Below are 21,200 nucleotides of genomic sequence, written 5' to 3'. Positions count from 1 at the left end.
CTAATGTAATGTCTTTGATAGCTTGTTATTCTTTAATTTAAGTTACATTTATTTGATTTTTATGGATATTTTGTGATTTTATTCTGACTAATTTAGGCTATATAAATGGTTTATGTAAACTATTTTTCTGTGTTTGCTGCACATCTCTCCTGAAAACCTCGACCTCGCATATGTTTTGCAGGATCACGGCATGGATATATGAAAAAATAATATAAAATTGGTTATGCTAACTTAGTCTAGTGATAATTTTTTTGCATTTCGTTATGCCAAAATATTACAGGCTATTCTCTGAAATGCATGTTTTGGATGTTCTCTGTTGTCATTGGATTTCAATTGATTGGATAGACGACACCACGTGATCATCCTTCGACTGGAGTTTCCACGACAGCTGAAGGCAGCTGAGCTACTTGACCATTCCACGTTTAAATAACCAGCATTGAACTCAAACAAAGATCAGATCTCCTAAAATGGGTGACAAGAAGAGCCCCACAAGGTAAATTTAATGTCTAATCTTCCAAGGGCGACTGAAAACATACATCTGCAATCATTTGAGCGCATACAAATGGATGCAGTAGGGAGCTAGCGTTCATGGCGGACTAGCTTGCCTTATGGGGCCGCTGTGACAAATATCCTACAATATCTTTTACCTCGTAAATCTGACTGCGATTCAGGTTAGATTCGCATATTTTGTGATGCTTTCTAGAAAGCATGTGTTTATTCCCTGAAATGTCCCGTCTAAAGCATCCAGTATGTGTGTGTGTTTCATCTGAAGGCCGAAGCGGCAGCCCAAGCCCTGTCCCGAGGATGGGTACTGGGACTGCAGCGTCTGCACATACAGGAACAGCGCAGAGGCGTTTAAGTGCATGATGTGCGACGTCAGAAAGGGAACGTCAACTCGGTAAGGGTCACATCAACTCCAGTTTGACGGGACCATTGGAGTGCAGATTGCAGAGCAGTATTTTAGGGGTTTTATTGCGGGGATTTTGCCCTTGATCAGATAATAGCCTACATTGGGGACATTTTGCTGCTTCCAGTAGGCTACTACAGGGGTAGGACTACCAGTAGGCTACTACAGGGGTAGGACTACCAGTAAGCTACTACAGGGGTAGGACTACCAGTAGGCTACTACAGGGGTAGGACTACCAGTAGGCTACTACAGGGGTAGGACTACCAGTAGGCTACTACAGGGGTAGGACTACCAGTAGGCTACTACAGGGGTAGGACTACCAGTAGGCTACTACAGGGGTAGGACTAACGGAAATGCCGGTCTCTGACGGGGAGTCGTGCACACAAGGCATGCGTTTTCAAATCAGATCTTGACTCTTTGTGGTTGATCGATGTTTTACTTGTGGAATGATGCAAAAGCCATGAACCCCAAATTGCAAGTGTTGACTTCATTGGCCATTTAAATGAGATACGGCCTTTCAAACCACGTGAGGTGCTTATTATTTTCCCTTGACTTGAATGTTAACTGATTCTTTAATATATACATTTGCATTCTCAAAAATGAATGACTGATATTTTCTGCCCAACGCTATTAACCCATGGGCTACCAGAAGGGCATGGGGAGCTTTTAATTAGGACATGTCGTTAATATCATCTCTGTCTTTCAGAAAACCTCGTCCTGTTTCTCAGCTGGTCTCACAGCAAGTCACTCAGCAGTTTGCATCCCCAACACAACCCAAAAAAGAAAAGAGAGAGAAATCAGAGAAAGAGAAGAGTGACAAGGAACCAACACTGAAAAAGAACAACCACAAGAAGTTGAGGTATTGTGTTTACCCTTATATACAATGAGAACTTTGCATTGATAATGATGCTGCATATATTCATAATGAAATTGACCAATCCAACTATAGTCATGCTTTACTATTTGGTACGATACACTTTCTCCACTCTCAATTTCTCCTGGACACCAACTAACATGATTACTCTTTGATCTTCCTCTCAGGCCCAGGTTAAAAAACGTGGACAGGAGCAGTGCGCAGCACCTGGAGGTCACTGTGGGAGACCTGACCGTCATAATCACAGACTTTAAGGAGAAACCCAAACCCACCTCCACTCCATCCAGCACTGCCTCAGTAGACCAGCACAGTCACAGTGGCTCCAGCTCTGACAACACTGAAAGAGGGGTGTCCAGGTCGTCCTCGCCCCGTGGAGAAGCTTCCCCTGTCAACGGAGAGACTCACTAACCCCCCTCCCCGCCCTCTCTGAAGCATTAGGCCACACCCACCCAGTCAGTCATTTGTCAACATGCACATGTTGTGAAACTTTTTGCCAATATTAATACCACCAGTTCTAATTGGGTTGGATGCTAGACTGCATTTCCCAGTGATGAGCGAGAAAGTTGAATTTGCTGCTGGGAAGATGTACTCTACCACATCAACAGCAAAGCAGCCGATCTATCACGATGAGTGAACTGAAAAGACTTGACAGTCATGAGGACCTCTGGACGTCCAGCTGAACAGTGCCATCTGTTGTGGCAGCATTTCTAACAACACATTCAGTGTTGTCATCACACACTTAGTTGCTGGTTCCTATCACTTTCTTATGTGGACTACTGCACACCAGTGCTAGCTACAGAGGATGAATGCACATTATGAAAGAAAATGTGAAGCGGTCATCTCGTAATTGTAGATTGATGTTGAATTTTTGTTAGCAGCAGACTTGATGCAGTTTGCACTTGATGGCATCTGGTATGTGTGTCTGGTATGTGTGTTCATGAGAATGTTGCTTTAGCATTATTTCCAGTCTGGCCAACAATTTACTGAATCATATACCTGTTTATATGTTTATGGTTATATCCAGCCATTTTGTTTAATCTGGATGAGAATCATCTCAACTAATGTTACTGTACTAAGTTTGCATAAAGAGTATGAAAGAAATATTGTAAGGATTATTCTGCTTCTCCTCCCCTTTGTAGAGTCAAGCATGCTATGAACAGTGGTTTATATTGTAAGATAGTATGAAATAAAACAAAAGTGATAGATTTATCAGTGGTAACATTTTATATTACATTTCAGCCCTCCATTCTTTGCTGTGCATTTATTTATTATACCAACTCTTAATTCCAACTGATTACCTCTTTGAAGGTATATCTGCTCTCAGCTCTTTTCAAATCTGATACAGTACTTTGACGAAGTTGATAAATGTTAATCATTTTAGTGTGCCTACTGAACCCTGCAGATAGAAAGACTTTTGGGCTTACAGATAATTGGTGCTGTAAGCTTTATTACAGCAACAGAATATTGGAAAAGGAAAGCAGTGTATTGACCAAGCAAAATGATGGGGAATCAAAAGCCACGGTAAAGGGAATATCTAGTCATGTATTTTAATGCGAATTACAATTGATGTCACTGATTATGTGTATTGTTTGAATTAAGTAATCAAGAAAAATATTTGTAAACCCCGCTCACCGGGTAACATTCAGCTGTCCCCGGGTCACAAGACGTGCGCACCTAGCATAGCGTCGCCATCCTGATCACGTGAGCTCACATGGCCTTCCAGGCTCAGGGGGATGTGGACCTGAAACAGACTGGAATGGTGCGTTCGTTTGTGGTCGGAGGTGGCAAAATACCTACCGACCTGTGTGCATTCGAGCTATATACCATTATATCACAGTTACCTAGTTATATCTATATACCATTATATCACAGTTACCTAGTTATATCTATATACCATTATATCACAGTTACCTAGTTATATCTATATACCATTATATCACAGTTACCTAGTTATATCTATATACCATTATATCACAGTTACCTAGTTATATCTATATACCATTATATCACAGTGACCTAGTTATATCTATATACCATTATATCACAGTTACCTAGTTATATCTATATACCATTATATCACAGTTACCTAGTTATATCTATATATCACAGTTACCTAGTTATATCTATATACCATTATATCACAGTTACCTAGTTATATCTATATACCATTATATCACAGTTCCCTAGTTATATCTATATACCATTATATCACAGTTACCTAGTTATATCTATATACCATTATATCACAGTTACCTAGTTATATCTATATACCATTATATCACAGTCACCTAGTTATATCTAGTGCATTCGAGCAACTGGGGGCTGAGAAACATATCCGAATTTGCGACGAGGAAGTGCGAGTTCATGCGGTGTTTTATTTAATCCTAGTAGCAAATCGCAATTTGCACCTCCCACTTATAAACGAACGCACCATAAACAACGCTAGTGCTCCTGCTAGCATAGCTAGCACAACACCAGACCGACGGGATGAATCCATAACATTAACCACAAAACTCGGGTCGCAAGATGCGATGCTATCTCCATGCTCTCCTGCTGTGCATGGCCTTCGCTTTCTTCTCAGTGCTTTATGTGTTTAACCAGCTGGCCTCTTCTCTAGAGCAGCCGGACGGATGGGCAGACATGGGGGTGAGGAGCTCCAGAAGGAGTCACGCCATCGGGGACGTCCTCAGGAAAGAGGGAGGAGGGGCAGGCCGACATGACAGGTACTTTGATTTAATTTGATTTAATTTGATTCACTTTATGAAATTAAAATGCCACGTAGCTCATAAAACAGCCATAAAAACAACACAAGACAACAATACACATATAGAAACATACAAGATAAGGACAGAGCAAAAACATCAGACATGTTTACTGTCACGTTACGGGAGATACGCTATAGCAAAGTGAACATTAGCTCTCTTATACTCTCTACGTCAGGGAGACGTTCAGATCAGGTCTTAATAACGTCCGTCAGTCCAGAACCCCGTGTGTTCGTCTGCTGGACCCCTCAATATTCACACGTCTGGCTTGGACCCTCTAAGACGTCTGTGGACGTGCAGAACGGGTTCAATATCTGAACGACTAAAATAAACATTCATTCTGGCTCCTAATTGGATGTCTTTGGACGTCCGAAAAAGACAAAAAGCACGTTTAAAAGACGTCTTATAGACGTGTCTTTGCTCAGTGGGTAGTTAGTTTGAGGTGGAGACGTTCCTGATCAACACGGACTGATTTATCAGTGGCACCACAACAGTCACAACATTTGCCAGCCTGCTAGTGCTATAGCTACTCAGCTACAGGTGTTTTGAGTAGCTGTGCATCAAAAGTGATCTTGTGTATGTAAGACGCTTTGAATGTCTTTACTTTATCTCTAACGTTAAAGGTACCCAACGAAACGTGAATCAAAACAATCAGTTCTTTGTTTATTTTCGAAATTCCTCGATTATATGGTTCTACTATATGGTTGTAGTCTAATAAACATGTTGAATCACTTGAATGTCTATCCTACCTTGTAATTTCTTCGCAAAATGATATTTCGCTAATGTTTTGAAAACAACAAAGACGTGTGAAACGTCACTATTATGTGCTCCGTGTATTGACTCAATGACGTAGTACACGATTTTCGGGGACCACCTTCTCAAATTTGCTCTAGAGCGCATACTAGTGGTCAAAAACTACATTGGGTACCTTTAACTAAAGTTGGGCTTAGAAGCACACTGGAGAGGTGACTGTCTGGCTTACATACATGTGAAGTGTAGCTAGCTATAACCACAGTTCCCAGAAAGCAATGTCATTAGAAGAATCCAAAAGGTATTTTCTTTTTGTTCTGTCAGGTGTAAGTCAATGTCAGTGTCTTACTGGAATCCCTATTGGAGACTGCCTCCTGATGTTTGTGGCGTGAACTGCTTTATGGAATCACCTCCTAGGTATGCTTGGCTGGGGAAACCCCAGTGGGCCACATTGGCCTCTATGTCTAAGCCTAATTGTTTCTCATGTCTTTCAACTTGCTCAAGTCTTTCATCTAGCTTTTAGATTGAGGATCCAGCCTGTCTTTCATTGTTTCTCCCCCCCCCCCCCCTGTGTGCCGTGACGTTGTTCAACCCCCCTAGAGCTGAATTCCAGACACCTGAACCTACTGGAATATTCTCCTCCTCCTCCCCACCAGTGTCCCCTCCTCCCCTTCTCTTCACTGCTGTGACACAGATATAGGGAACCTTAGCTGTTGGGTTAATCATGCTGTGGTCCTTCCCCTTACTCAGGGAGATGCCAGGTGCTGGTGCCAGGGCCAGGGAAGATGAGAAGATGCACCTGGCTGTGGTGGCCTGTGGTCCCAGACTGGAGGAGACCCTCACCATGCTCAAGTCTGCCATCCTGTTCAGCAACAAACCGCTGCATTTCCACATCTTCGCTGAGGACCACTTGCACGACAGCTTCAAAGATGCAGTGAGTCTAGGCAGCAGAATGAGCAAACACTTAATCAATCAATCAATCAATCAAAGCTTTATTTGTATAGGGCATTTCATACCCAGAGGCAACACAATGCGCTTTACAGAGAACAAGGGAGGTGGGCATACGTCCCACCCCTACATATTCCAGAGGGAAGCAAAAAAACAGTAATCACCCGGGGGCCAGATAAGTGAGCTGTAAAAATTCTTCCCTGACCCCTCTCAACAAGGCGATCGAGCAAGCTCCTGGAGTATGTTTGTCTACCGGCTAAGAACATTTATAAAGCAATATATTACATTAAATTACATTTCAGAGTAAGAGAGGCTAAACAAGCATCATAGGAGAGACATGGTGAATACTGGTGTGTGTTTGCTATGGCCCAGGCCTAAAGCCGGAAGTGGGCTGGTGTGTGTCTGTGTGTATGTGTGTGTATGTTAACTAAAGGCTACGACATCCACAGCAGACACAGGGATATCTATCAGACTCAGGGAGGTCTGCTGGTGACAGTGGGGCATCCACTGGACATCCACAGCTGACACGGGGGTATCAATCGAACTCAGGGTGGTTTGCGGGCAACAGTGGGGCATCCACTGGACCTGGTTAGAAGATAGGAGGGAGAGAGAGAGAGAGAGGCACTAGGGGAGGCAGAAAACGGTTAGTAGCACACTGAGCCATTGAAGCAACACAGATGTCAGAACAGAACAAGCCTGTTTCAGGGTAACCAGCTTCTGTACACTACTTGATATATATACAGTGCATAGCAGAAAATACACCTATGTATACAGAGGATTCACAGGTAGGTTTGAGGCTGCCTTTCTGTGTCTCAGGGCCTGGCTAGTGATTGTAGGCTACTTAAGAGGTGTGGACAGGACAAAGAAGGTCTCTGATTCAACGAGACTTTGTAAGACTGTGCTGTAAGTAGACCTGTTCATGCCTTATGTTGTTTTTTTCCCCCTCAGCTACTTTCCTGGCCCAGTGTCATCCAGAGCCGGTTCAACTTCACTACGTACCCCATCACCTTCCCTGCTGAGAACGCCAAGGAGTGGAAGAAGCTGTTCAAACCGTGTGCCTCTCAGAGGCTCTTCCTACCGGTGGGTCTCTTCTCAACTACCTCTTTCCATCCTCATAGTCTGTTTTATGCTGCGTTCCAGTTGCCTCGGAAGTCAGAATTCGGAGCTGGGAGTGATGTCACTCCTAAGTTGACCGCGTTCCAATTACAAGTCGAAAACCCCACTTTATCCTGATCATTCATTCATTCATTCATTCATTCATTCATTCATTCATTCATTCATTCATTCATTCATTCATTCATTCATCTTTGTTAGCAGTTCTAGCCAAGTTAGCCATTGTTAGCATTACCCGTTGATAACAATGCACTACGTGGTATTTTGCACATACAAACACCACATACCCACAGATAGAAGTTGGACAGTACTGAGTATGACTGATTTAATGAGACACCATTAAAGGATAAGGACACTGAATTTCATGTTTAGCCCTATTCCTGGCTTCCCTGGCATGTATCTGACTAGTACAGGTTAAAATATTTCTGTTTTGTGCAGTACAGAGTTCTGTGTCAATAACGTCAGCGCGCGCCCTGGCTCGTTGCTAGCTATGGTCACAATCGAAAAACTCTAATAAAAAGTATGATATACGTGGATTTGAAGTTCAGGAATTACATGGTTTATGCTTACCAAGCTCTGAAGTCGTCCTGAAAACACCATAGGTCCTTTCGCCTCTGCATTTCGAAACAACAGTAACTTGTAAACAGTACTAATTTCACCGAACATACAACAGCCATCCCTTCACGCTGTAAACCTCCGCGAAATTCGGATTGCGGATGAATTTCGCAGATGTTTACAGCTTGAAGGCGAAAGGACCTATGGTGTTTACAGGACGACTGTAACACAAAACTGTACTGCACAAAACAGAAATATTTTAACCTGTACTAGTCAGATACATGCCAGGGAAGCCAGGAATAGGACTAAACATGAAATTCAGTGTCCTTATCCTTTAAGACAGAAGTGGTAATAAACAGTATTATGCTGCATTCCATTTGTCTGGGAGGTAGTGAGGTGGGAGAGACGGAGAACGACGTCCCCCACAAGGTCATGGCTGATGGGCGTTAGCTAGCTTTGTTTGCCAAACCAGTAGATAACAACGCACTACGCGGTATTTTACACATACAAAAGAGGTTGCGAACATGTCCTCAGATAACAGTTGGGGAATACTGTGTGTACGACTGATTTAATGAGACACAAATAAGACAGAAATGCAAATAAAACAGTATTACTATAGTTTCACTTAGTTACCCAGGGAGCTGCCATCTTGTCCATGACTTCCAGAGCTAACTGGGGGTAGCGGCGAATGGTACGAGTTCACTAGCCGAGAAAACAAGTCATGAGGGGCATACCAGTCAAAACTGCGAGTAGTATCCTGTGACTTCGAGCCAAATGGAACGTAGCCATCTTGAAGTCGGGGGTGGAATGAGGTTGAGTTCCTGAGGCAAGTGGAATGCTGCATCACACTCAGGGTTTGATAAGACTGGCTATATATATCTGAGACAGTTCAGACCATGTTTTGAAGGGTTCTTGAAAGGTAGGAGACAAATAACAGCAATGTCAGTCTTCTATTATGTCCTACTCTCTTTGCTGCTGTTCAGCTGATCTTAAAGGAGGTGGACTCGCTGCTCTACGTGGACACAGACATCTTGTTCCTGCAGCCGGTGGAGGAGATTTGGTCGTTCCTCAGCCTCTTCAACTCCAGCCACATAGCAGCCATGGCCCCTGAGCACGAGGAGCCTCGCATCGCCTGGTACAACCGCTTCGCCCGACACCCCTACTACGGAAAGACTGGGGTCAACTCTGGGGTCATGCTAATGAACATGTCTCGTATCAGAGGAAAACGTTTCAAGGTAGTAGTGTGTGCGTGTGCGTGTGCGTGTGCGTGTGTATGCGCGTGTGTGTGTGTGTGCGCGTGTGCGTGCGTGCGTGTGTGTGCGCGCGTGTGCGTGCGTGTGCGTGCGTGCGTGTGTGGGCGCGTGTGTGCGTGCGTGTGCGTGTGTGCACATGCTCACTTGTGGTTGATTTGTAAACGCAGTTTGTGTTTAAAATGAGAATGACATGTACCACCAGTGTTGACCAGAGGAGGTCACTGTTGTCATTTGTTTGGCTCACTAGCGACTGCATAATGAACGATTTGTTTCAAACACAAACCTTGATGAATCAGTGTGGTTTTGATCTTTACTCAGTTTGCTTAAGTTTCCTTCTGGCAATTGTATCTTCACAGAATGATATGACAACAGTTTCACTTAAATGGGAAGAGTTACTGATGCCATTACTGCAGAAATATAAGCTCAACATCACCTGGGGCGACCAGGACCTCCTCAACATCATCTTCCACCACAACTCAGGTTTGTATCTCCAGATACGGTTTGATCACGACAGGATTAGTGATGAGGTTCTTGCTCCTTGACTCAGAAGAAGTATCTTGATCTGTACCTCTTAATTAAATCCCATCGATCCATTGAGATATTAATCCCTCCTGTGAATATCTCAACTAAGTATTGGTGTTTACCCCACCCTACCTAAGGGTGTTTATATGTATGAAGACCTGGCAGCACATTTGGCCGTCCTAGCCCGTCACATCCTCAACAAAGTGTAGAATAAGCCTATTTTATATAATATGACTCCCTAATGACGGAGCTAAGACCTAGCTTACAGGGGCGGCTGTAGCTCAGTTGGTAGAGCGGGTCGTTCAATGATCAAAGGGTCAGTGGTTTGAATCCCAGCGCCGACTATCCACATGTCAAAGTGTCCTTGAGCAAGACACCTAACCCCAAATTGCTCCCAATGAGCAGGTTAGCACCTTGCATGACAGCTGCCGCCATTGGTGTGTGAATGTGTGTGTGAATGGGTGAATGAGAGGCCATTGTAAAGCGCTTTGAGTGCCGCTAAGGTGGAAAAGCGCTATATAAGTGCAGTCCATTTACCATTTAACTCTCTTCTAATGCTGTGTCCCAATGCAGAAAGCCTGTATGTGTTTCCATGCCAGTGGAACTACCGACCAGACCACTGCATCTACGGGAGCAACTGTCGCCAAGCCGAGCAAGAGGGCGTCTTCATTCTCCACGGCAACAGGGGTGTTTACCATGACGACAAGCAGCCAGCGTTTCGAGCCATCTATGAAGTCATCCAAAAGGTGCTGTAGTCATCTTTTTTTTTTTTTCTCTCTCTTTTTTTTCTCTGAAAGGATAACGTTATTCAAATGCTGTATATTTTTGGGGGAAGTAAAGGTCAGGTGTGGAACTGGAGCCTGAAGTGTCTTTCGGGCTCGGCCCATAGACAGACCAGACTAATCCTGTGGCTAGGAAAAGTCTGCCACCTATTCTGTAATTACATCCCCTCCTTGTTCTCCTTTGCTATTGTTGTGATTAAACAGCCTATGTAGCCAACAATCGCTCAATTATACCATCAGGGCACTCCTGGCCATTGCTTTTCTATTAGGGAGACTTCCGTCCATCCAGCGGAGAGCGCAGAATCAATAGTCCCTTTAACTTTTCTGTCATTCGGCCTGAGCTCTCCCAAAGACCACTAATCCCCACTGCCCTGAAGTCCAGTACGGCAGTCGCTGCTCCTAATGCCCCGATCTTTAGAGCTGCCGTTCCGCGGCTCGTCCCCATCTGTCAACGGGGACGAAACCCGCCTGTCACCTGGGGGAGCGCCCTCCTCCGCTTCCCATCTGCTCTGCTTGATTTCCGCCTGTCGACAGGCGAGGAGTCCGTAGCATCAAGGGAGGGTGGGTGGGTGGGGGGGGGGGGTGCTTCATTAGCTGATCTCCATCCATTACCGCCACGGGCCCCCAGACCAGCCGCGTCGAGCTGTCGGTGTGGGCAGTGTTCTCGGCCATTAAGTAATCGAGCTGGCTTCATTACGGCGTGGTCTCTCAGACAGCACACACACTGCAGTACACACACGCGCGTGCTACGTGCAGACGCATTGTGCCCTATTGTCTGCTCACGCAGTGTCATTGGAGGGATGTGGGCTGGTGATTGGCGAACGTGTTCTGGGTACAAATAGGGCAACTCAAGTCAATAGATGTGTTTAGAGCTAGCCTTTATGAAAAAGACATAGAGTAGGCAATGGAAATAGATGTGGAGGCTAGAGAACTTTGTTCACTAGCTCTGTTGAAAGCTGGGTCATGCTGAAAGAAAGCTTGCTGCAGTCTTGAGTTCATATTTCATATTTGGTGGAAGTTCCTCCCGGTACCAAGGGGCAAACTGCAACGCTCTCAGCCTCCCCCTCCACCCCCTCCACCCCCTCCCAGTCCTTTGAGGACACCAGGCTTGGAACCCAGAGAAGGCATTTCTGGTAAACCTCTGATTTTCAGCACACAAAGAGCTCCTCATTGAGGCTCCCCAGACATGGCCTACCCCAGCCTGCAGAGACGCTGGCAGTAAAGCTCCTCGCCATTACTGAGCCAGACCCACAGAAGAGTAGTAAAATCTTTAGTGCTGATGCCACGTTGAGACACAGTGATGTGATGTGGACAACGCACCACCACTATCCACATAAAATCGATAGAAAGACTGTTAATGGGGCTTTATAGCCTGCTGTTGTGTATGAGCACTAATAAAGCACACGTGCTTTGAGTGACCTAATGCTAGGCCAAACTAGAGTCAAATGAGACCTCGTAAAAAAGGCATTTCCGCTTATTTACTGTGACGGCTGTAAAAGTGAGGCGCACTCACGGAATGTAAAGAAGCATAATTTCTTATTCATGAAGAGGATTGTGGAGCCAGTGTGTGTGTGGTGTATGAGAGACCAGACTTATATTGACGGGCATTTGAGTGTTTTTTTTTATCCCTTGCATTTACATTACAAAAGCATACAACCATCAAACATATTTTTGAGCACGTTGCTTCAGTAGCTATGTAATGCTTTACCAAGCCCAGTGATAATTGTGATTAATTTCTGCATCCATTAGCCAAGCATTGTCAGAATTCGCTGACCTGAATGAAATGAGGAAATGTTGTTCTGAAATGACATTGACAAATGTGCTTCTTTTTGTCAGTATCCATTTGGAGAGAACATGGTGGACGCTCTACTGCGCCCCCTAGAGACCAAGTTACAGGCCACCACACACACCTACTGTGGAAGAGCCAGCCACCTGTTTACAAAGAGGCTACAGGAGACTATCGGAACCATTCAACAGGGAACCACACAGGGAAGATGAATTGTGTGGCACACTACTATCATACTCAACCGCCCAGCCTAAAGAGACAACAATCTCTTTGAATTAAGGATATTCTACTGTGAGGATGAACTTAATTAAGACTGCTCATGTCCACTGAACAGTCACCTGTTTACATATGCAAGACTGTTGAAATGGAAGTGTCAAGGGGAAGATGTTCTATGTAACACAAAGAATACTTCCGTGTTGAACGTGTGATCACCAGAATCCGTCCCATGAGCACAAAATCAGGTCACAAATGCCGTCTTGAAATGAGAAGCACTTAAATCACTTTGCCTTGTAGAGATTTAGATATTTCTGTCTCATGCCAATGGCAGACATGACAATCAGGTTGCAAAGTCCTGAACTGGTGGTGAGAACGCCTGACAATCAGTATGTGCGCGTCTCCTGGGGTATTAAAGAAAGAGGACATCTCTAACGGCAGGTTCAGACTGGACGCCACAGCGCAGCGAAGCGCAGGCAGATTCCTTTTGGCGCCCGTGTTAACCAATGCAACTCTTAACACCGGCCTCGTCGCATTGCGGAGTTCTGCAGCCGGCTCGCGCCCTACAGCGCCAGAATCGGCGTCTGGTCTAGTTTTTTGCGAGGTGCGAGCAAACGTGTTTGATGAAAGTGCAGAGGAGCAGGGAGAAATGAGCTTCTGGTGTGAACAGCCAGGCTCCTGCTCGCCTGAGTTTGGACGCTTCACAACGCTCTTGGATCCAGTCTGAACATGGCCTAACAGTGTTCTTAGTACACCCTCCATGATCAAAATAATACATTTTTACAACTATATACATTTTTTTATTTTTTTATTTTATTTTTATAAAGCATTTACAGTGCATGTTCAGTCTGTACATTCTTTTGTACAGCATGACTACACCTGACTTTAAGGTACGATACAACCACTCCAAGAATACTGCAATATAACTGCTCCATGAACACTTAATATAATGAAAATAATAGTAATAATACATAGAAAAGACCATAATCTGGAAATATCAGTATTGGTGGTGGAGCAACTTCACTTCAATCATCATCAGATTTTCCAAGTGTACATGGGATTGCTTATTTTGTGAAGTCAACCCCAGTCTTAAGCTGTATCTACTGTAGGGTCATCTACGGTAACGCTTTAGAATTACCCTTCTTAATAAACCATTTATGAAGCATCTGTTCATAGTCTATTCAACATTTACAAATCATTGACAGTTATAAACATTATTAAGCTATTTATAAACATGTTTAAAATGAAATTCTAATGGTTTATAAGATAATTTATAAGGTATGTGATATTGGTCTGCTCACCATTTATGAGTCATTATAAATAACAATGTATTGTGAATTAATAAATGTTAGCACATTTAGTAATACCTCGGATGATGCTTCATACAGGTCTTTAAAAACATGTATTAATCATTAGTAAAGTGTTTTGCAAGGATTGATCTAAAGCAGACATTATACACATTTATAATTTAAACTATACATGTTTATAAATACATAACTACTCATTTATAAATAGCTTACTAATGTTTATAAATGTAATCATGATTTGTAAATGTTGAACAGACTATGAACGAATGCTTTATGAATGGTTTATTAACAAGGGGTATTCTAAAGTGTTACCGGATTGTCTTATTTTTTACTTTGACATACCAATGTGAAAATGGTTAAAATAACTGGAATTTCCAATGTTTCGAATTTAACCAGCCCAATCTTAGAAGTAATGTAGTAATTTGTGTTTCTCGTTTTAACAATCTAGTTAATGCCAAATAACCCAACAGATTTTGCACTATTGATTGAGGAAATCAAGGATAGCGTAGTCCTAATTAATATTTGATGTTTCCAGTTCCAACTATTTTAATGGACAAGCAAACGTGAAAAAATGTGAATGTTGAGTTGCAATGTATCAAATCTATGGCAAATAAATATTTTATTCATTTATCATGTCCATTTGAAGAAGTCTTCATGTTGGATTTCAATTTCATGTTGGCTGCAGTCTTGTTGATTTGTCTAATAATATACAATATAGCTAGAATCAAGAATGGTTCATTAACATAGTTATGGGCTTCCGTTTGGATGCTTTCTTTTGAAGTACAGAACTGAACTTTGACTCATTGTCACTAGGATTGCATGGTCTCTAGTCAGCTGTGTGTACACTGACAAAACATGACAGGAATGTGTCCACAAACTAGTATAATGCATATTATATATCTAACCTACATGTTGCTCACTTCAGCAAGACAGACAACAAGACACCTCTAGCTGAGAAAATGACTTCCATGGGGTGGAATTGTTTATTAAAGCCCATGCTCATTATGAGCAAACTTTGAAAGAACAGGCTTCATGGAAAGTAAGTCTAATGTATTAAAATCTATGCTCAGCCAGAGGGTGGAGTACAAAAGGGCTTCCGTTTGGCTACAGTATGCCAAACCCAGGGGCGCTACTACAACTACGAGGGATAAATCCTATAGACGGCCAGCATACTGCTGAATTAGCTACAGCTCTGATCATTATTGGAGAAGCTCTATTCTCCCCAGCCCTGGGGAAGAGGGGCCCAACTCTACAGTTCTGCACACACAAAAAACTCCTGCGCAGAGAATGCCAGAGGTCAATTAATTTCTCCTATACAGTGATAACAGATTTGCCAAGGAAAGCTAAACTCATTTTATGAATACCTTTAAGCTAAGGGCTTTTAATAAGATGGATGTTCAGATGTTTAATGTGCAAAATTATTTTGGTGAGAGAGGATAATGCCTGTTTTTCCTGCCAGGTGTGCCCCCCCCCCCCCCCCCCCCCTGGTGTAAGATGATGATTGAGGTCTCATTCCATTTCTGTCTGACTGGAACTGCCAATGGATTATTAATGTTATCGCCCGCTTGCTTCCCTGATGCTCAATAGCACTCTAAAGCCTAGACATAAATTAAGTAGATGGGAGGTAAATGGCCCAACACAAGGAGAGTAAAGGGGTGACTAAGAAATGGATAGCTAGGCAATATTGTGGCCCTGAATGTCAGTGGTTTTGAAACTAGCAACTAATGAGCATCTGTCCTAAGTTGGAGTGAATGTGAAGAAGTATGGCCATCTTTCCTCTGTAAGTGCATCAAAATGACATTTTCAATACCCTCACTCAACTCTGAGATGTGAGATATTCTGAGATAAAGCCAAGGTATTCAATAGAGAAAAAACGATTTGTCTAAGTCATCCTAACTGCATGAAAACGTATAGGGCAAGTGAAAAGGGACACATACAGTACTGTAGTTCTAGTTTTTGAGGAAATGTCAAAGCTCACACATCTTCAATGTGAAACATTGATTCTGAACAGAGGTGTCTTGCCTGAGTGTTTTAACCTGCTGGGCTCTGGAAGCTAACGCCTTCTCTTGAAAGGTTACTCAACTAGCAGATATGGTTCCCAACCACCTAATTTATAAAGGCAGTTCCCCCTCTTTATATCTTGTTAGCTGAAAGATGCAGCTTGCTGTGTGCCGTGCATCTTTGTCAGTTAGCTAACTGGGCTAAGTGACGAATGGGAGAGATGAGGAAAAGTGGGATGTTTGCCACAGCTGAGCAGACCTGGGAAAAGATATTTGTTTTCTCCCCAGCATATCTGTCTCTCTCCCCCTCTACTTCCAGCTGCAGGCAAAGGAAGATATTGTTTGAGGAGCGAGAGCATTATGTTCAGTAATATACTGTATTTCCCATGCTGCTAATACAGGGACTGTATAATTGTGCTGTTGTCAAGGCTTTAAACAATTAATATAATTTATCGACGCGCATTACTGTAGCTATGCATGGGTCCTTCTGTGCCTTCTTATGTTGAGCTGTGAATTTGCAACAGTAAGCAGTAGACGATGAGAAATATGCAAATTAAATAAGAGCTCAGTGACTAACTGTACACCGTGCAGATCTCATTTCACCATGAGGGGAAGCTCAATTCAACATGCACCGATTTGTGAATATTTAGAGGAAATGATGGAACCCAAGGACTATGATTCTTCCAATGAAGGGTTAATATTCACTCCTATCCACTTACTGCAGGTTGCATGCAAGTAGTCACCAAATCAATCCCATTGTTTGGATTCAGTGTTTTCATCGATAGACGAGTTCTCTTAATTTATTCCTCAAAGAACAGAGGTTGGCTAGATTAACAACACATTGTCCAACAGCCATTCCGCATGGATCAATGTTAAACAAATAATCAATATCCAGGCTACCTGAGGGCATGGTCTCTGTGGTCTCTTTCCTCTCCGCGCTCGACCATAAACAGCAACAGATAGAGCTCCATCATTGACCCCCGGGGGCAGCGCCCCCTCCGCCACTCCATATATGATAGTGTGGGGATATTTTATAGTCGAATTCCAACACAAAATAAGGATGTTATTACTCACACACCCTCTCACATTGGTCGTTTTATGGCCCAATCGTACCAAATGTCACACTGATTCATCATACAAAATGCACAAGTAATGCTCTCTGTATTACACTCATAAAATAGGTTATCAATCACTTCAATTGACCTTTTTTCACTGAAGAAGCACCTCGTCAATGAGCCACTCTCAGTGCCCAGGGGCTAAAGACTATTGGCTGGAATCAATGGCATGCCAAGTGCTGTTAGTGAACAATGCACTCTGTGATTCAATACTTGCTCCTTTCTTGATTGCATTGTAGACCCACAGAAAAACAACATTAATAGATAGCTTTTGTGATTTATGATAATTGTGTGACCTGTTACAAATATTGTAGTAACTGGATTCATTCTCAATTCAATGGTGTCTATCAAAGGGCATACATTGTCTCGACTTGATTTCTATGTTTTCATAAAACGGGTGGTTGTGTGCTTATGTGCAGACGCGCGCGTGCGTGCGCGCGTGCATGTGTGTGTGTGTGTGTTTGTTTGTTTGTTATAATGAAATATTGTCCAAGGCTTGGCCCTAGCCAAGGCCCGCACATGGCTGTTTAGTATGGTCCAGAGTGGAGAGGCCAGGACCGACAGCTGGTGGGTTTGGCTGATGGCTGCTGGAGCTGGACCTCAGGCTAACCTGGACAGAGACCCTCCCTGTGGCTCGGCACATGGCGTCCTCACTACAGAATGACATCATCACGTCCCAGACACCCCTTTGTGTAACTACACATTAGTGTCCATTGTAATATTTCAGCACACTAAGCCCACAATACACAGACCTACTGTACTGTAATTCCTGAATCATCTGTCGGTAACATACTCTCTTCTGTATGTTTTAGGTGATCAATACAGGAGACAAGATTACAGACATTAGACAAGAGCCCAATGTTTCCTCTCCGCCTCCTTGGTCTCATGAGTCCTCAGCCTCATATACTGTGGGCCATTTTAATTGTGTCCCACACATCCCTCCTTCCCTCACACACATTCCTCCTTCCCTCACACACATCCCTCCTTCTCTGGCTCCCTCTAATGAATCCATTGTTCAGAGGGGTGTGCACAGAGAGGCTGCTTCATTGACTATCGAAGGAGCTCAACCTGAATGAGAAACCTTTAATTGTTTTCCTGCCAGCCTGACAGCTGTCTGTGCATGATGGATTGGCTGAAGTGCTCATCTCAGACAGAGGGAAGGACAATCTCCAGATACCTTGAAGAATATTCATGGTCAAATGAGAGTTTTGGATATGCTTGAGTGACAGTGCTAGTGATTGAACCAGAGCACACATACCCCGTTATGGACGTTTGGCTGGATTTTTCAAGCTTGGATGTGTAGTTGTAAGTGTTACTCAGTAGAAGAGTCCATTAATGCTGAGAGAAACCCATGGGTCCACCCTGCCTGCTTCTAAACTATAGCTCCACATACTTCAAAGAAACAATGAGCTGCAGTTTCTGAGATGGAATTCTTAAATGAAGCAGCCAGCAGGGATTATAACATGTAGACTATGCGATGATTTGTTGCTCCTTCTGTTAGCTCCTTGTGTTAAACTGATTCCAGGGATTTCTCTTCAGCTTGAATCGATTTGGCATCCATCTTAATGAGCTAAATTATAAAACAGAAATTTAAAACCTGCCCAAATGCAATTCCAAAGACACCGAGCTCTGAAATATATAATGAAACAGCGTTTTAACCCAGAGAATTGTAACACAAATTGCTTTAGAAAAGCTATTTTTCAGTCATCATTTTATTTCCAAGGGCACTTTCACCGCAGGAAACATACAAAGCCAGTTCCTCATCAAAGCTCTCCCAAGTCATTAACATTATTTATGCATGCTTCAAGGAATAGAAACATAATTTTCTTGTGAGATGAGGGATATGTGACTATGGAGTACATGGAGATTTGATGGAGTATTTCTCCAAAACACATCGCTCTGGTCCAAATTGATGTCATCTTGAACTGTTTTGTCACAGGTTGAAAATGCATTCCTCATCTCAGTGTGGAAGCTCCATCTTCATCCTTGTAGCCAGAGCCGAGAACCATTAAAGTAATTTCACAGAAGCTCTCCGCAGTGCTATGTAGCTGACCCCCCGAACTTGTAGCATAATCAGCACACAGTAATTATGTGTGCCTACTGGGTGGCATCATATATAATAGACACACAGCTCCTGGGCCCCATCCAGGAAACAGGCAAAATGTTGGACAACCCCATCAGAGTCTCCCTAGGGTCCTAAACAGCCAATCCAAAAGCAGCCACCACAGGTTATCCCAGCCAGTTCCATTATCTCCCGCACTACAGTCAACCAATCAGGAACCAGGATTCCGTACCAACTTGGCACAGTGTCCAAGGGACTCATTGTCACACTGGCACAGACTGCCGTGTGTGAATTATTAGTCCATCCAACAGCCACTACTTTCCTTGCAGAGCATCGTACACAGAACGAAAGACACAATTCAATGTCTGCCTCATTCTATCAAAAGTAGATTATAATTAATTTCCAGAGATATATATGTCTCCCAATGCATGTAGACCCCCCGCTTACATATTGCGCTTATATATTGTCAATCACAAATTTTTGGATGGTGCATCTCTTTATGCTTAATAAATCAACTGCTTTCAAAGGAAATTTCAGACTTATCCCCTGTGCTGATTTTTTATTCATGGCTTGTGCATGACCTTTGCCCTCCGACCTCATGCATGGCTTCACATGACAATTCAGAGTTTTGAAAGTGGAGTTCTTCAATCAAATCTTGAAGGGTCCATGCTCCTGGCTTGAAATCACATGATCTTGAGCTACTCTGTAATTAATCAAGTATCAGACATATTTTATGAGAAATCTGACATACAGCGGACACATTTCAGTTGTTCTTGTAGCAAATGACAATAAAGTTGTATTGCGTTAACTCCTCTTGAAAAAAAGAAAGAAGTTATGTTGCTGCAAAAGGCCAAACATAAAAGTCAAAGGTGCAGATGGCTATGCTAGAAAGTTTTATGGCTAAGCTTCCAGAATCAAATTGTCTTAAGCTTAAACTCAGAACACTGTTCTCAGCTCTGTACAAATTGTAAACGTCTGATAACTGTGAAAGGCGGATAACAGCATGAGGAAATGTCACGTACAAATGTATAAAACATGTATAAAACATCCTTAAATCCTTCAGGTGACACTTAAGTTTTTCAGGATTGAAAAATTGAACGGGTATTAGCCCACAGGAAGTAATCCATTTACAGGAGCTTAGAGCACTCAGCGTAAATATTTCTTTAGGCAGTGTGTCAATTCACGCTTGAGTCCACATCAGTCCGTTTCATTGATTTCCCTTGAACACCTCTATAGATAGAAAATTGAGTGAATTGAATACAAAATGGCTGCTGGGACAGGTGGAGGGAAATCCATGCATGTAAGGAAAAGATAATGAAATAGACTGAAGTCAGAGCCTCAAGGCGCCTTAACATTGACTTGCTTTTGGTCCCTTGACGATAAAGATCTTCCCCCTTAATTGAAATCTGGTGGTTCCTGGCTGTGAGGGACAGTTAGTGTCAGTTAGTTTTCCAGGTTATTTCTACTTACACACAAAATGTCCATTACTCTCTTCAGAATTGTATGAAACCACAATTGTGATTACTTTGTTTTGAGACTTATATTCTAGATTCATTCCCTGGTCACTTATCACGCTGTGGTGCTGGTCTTCTAAATGAGGTGAGGCTTCACATATCCATGGAAAGTTGATATATATACATCAGCTTGAAGCTGTTTGTTGAGATGTGATGAGGTGTGCATTGCTGTCTGTCTGAGCCAACTGATTAAGGGGCCTTTGGCACTTCAGACAAGATCTTTTCAGTGCAGCTGAACTTTGATCTGTGAGGAGACCAAATCCCCACGCTTGACAGCTTACCTCACAGTTGCCTCACCCACATTAATCAGAAGTAAAAGCAGGCAGAATCACTGCTGATGTAAAAAGCAGAGAGACAGCGTCTTTGAGTAGCAGACGTGAGACGTGACACCTGTTGACAGATGCTTCACCGTAGGGAATCTGACATCTTTGCAGAAGCAAAACCCGATTCTAATGACTGGGCCTTTCTCATGATCCCTCTTCGTTTTATTTTCAGAGAGAGAGGGATTCAGTTTAAATTGCATACTGACCTCTATTTATACAGGCGCTGTTTCAGCACCCAACTTCCCATTTATTGTAACTGCTCATATGGGTATAACTGATGTTGTTTTGAAGGTTCTGTTTGACAGATTACACTTATTGTACTTTTGGTTCAATTGTATTTTACAACATTCAAATATTTATTTAAAACTTTCAAATAGAATTACCATGGTTTGTATGTGAGGACCAGGTTCCTTT

At 42.9% G+C, this 21,200-nt stretch overlaps 2 protein-coding genes across 2 annotated transcripts; both read left to right on the top strand.

The window, feature by feature from the left end:
* The first annotated feature begins 370 nt into the window (after positions 1 to 370).
* LOC311321171 (YY1-associated factor 2-like) lies at positions 371 to 2,903 on the top strand. The gene is made up of 4 exons (XM_084453104.1): positions 371 to 493; positions 773 to 898; positions 1,614 to 1,766; positions 1,949 to 2,903. Exons 1-4 carry the CDS (start codon positions 468 to 470, stop codon positions 2,187 to 2,189), a joined length of 546 nt encoding a protein of 181 aa, XP_084309230.1. The 5' UTR covers positions 371 to 467; the 3' UTR covers positions 2,190 to 2,903.
* A 1,367-nt stretch (positions 2,904 to 4,270) lies between these two features.
* Positions 4,271 to 14,339, top strand: gxylt1a (glucoside xylosyltransferase 1a). The gene is made up of 7 exons (XM_084452907.1): positions 4,271 to 4,504; positions 6,044 to 6,227; positions 7,190 to 7,321; positions 8,893 to 9,144; positions 9,519 to 9,642; positions 10,258 to 10,430; positions 12,303 to 14,339. Exons 1-7 carry the CDS (start codon positions 4,308 to 4,310, stop codon positions 12,462 to 12,464), a joined length of 1,224 nt encoding a protein of 407 aa, XP_084309033.1. The 5' UTR covers positions 4,271 to 4,307; the 3' UTR covers positions 12,465 to 14,339.
* Positions 14,340 to 21,200: the final 6,861 nt, after the last annotated feature.

This window comes from Borostomias antarcticus (genome assembly GCF_949987555.1).
Source record: "Borostomias antarcticus genome assembly, chromosome: 18".
Lineage (NCBI taxonomy): Eukaryota > Metazoa > Chordata > Actinopteri > Stomiiformes > Stomiidae > Borostomias > Borostomias antarcticus.
The sequence above is the reverse complement of the archived record's forward strand: the minus strand, read 5'-3'. Positions and strand labels throughout refer to the sequence as shown.

What these genes read in the sequence shown, in the direction of transcription:
- LOC311321171 (XM_084453104.1), top strand. Translation starts at nt 468, where the DNA reads ATGGGTGACAAGAAGAGCCCCACAAG. An exon ending in GACAAGAAGAGCCCCACAAG is followed by an intron (nt 494 to 772) that starts GTAAATTTAATG and finishes TTTCATCTGAAG; the next exon opens with GCCGAAGCGGCAGCCCAAGC. An exon ending in AGAAAGGGAACGTCAACTCG is followed by an intron (nt 899 to 1,613) that starts GTAAGGGTCACA and finishes TCTGTCTTTCAG; the next exon opens with AAAACCTCGTCCTGTTTCTC.
- gxylt1a (XM_084452907.1), top strand. Translation starts at nt 4,308, where the DNA reads ATGCGATGCTATCTCCATGCTCTCCTGCTGTGCATGGCCTTCGCTTTC. An exon ending in CATCTTCCACCACAACTCAG is followed by an intron (nt 9,643 to 10,257) that starts GTTTGTATCTCC and finishes GTCCCAATGCAG; the next exon opens with AAAGCCTGTATGTGTTTCCA. An exon ending in TCTATGAAGTCATCCAAAAG is followed by an intron (nt 10,431 to 12,302) that starts GTGCTGTAGTCA and finishes TCTTTTTGTCAG; the next exon opens with TATCCATTTGGAGAGAACAT.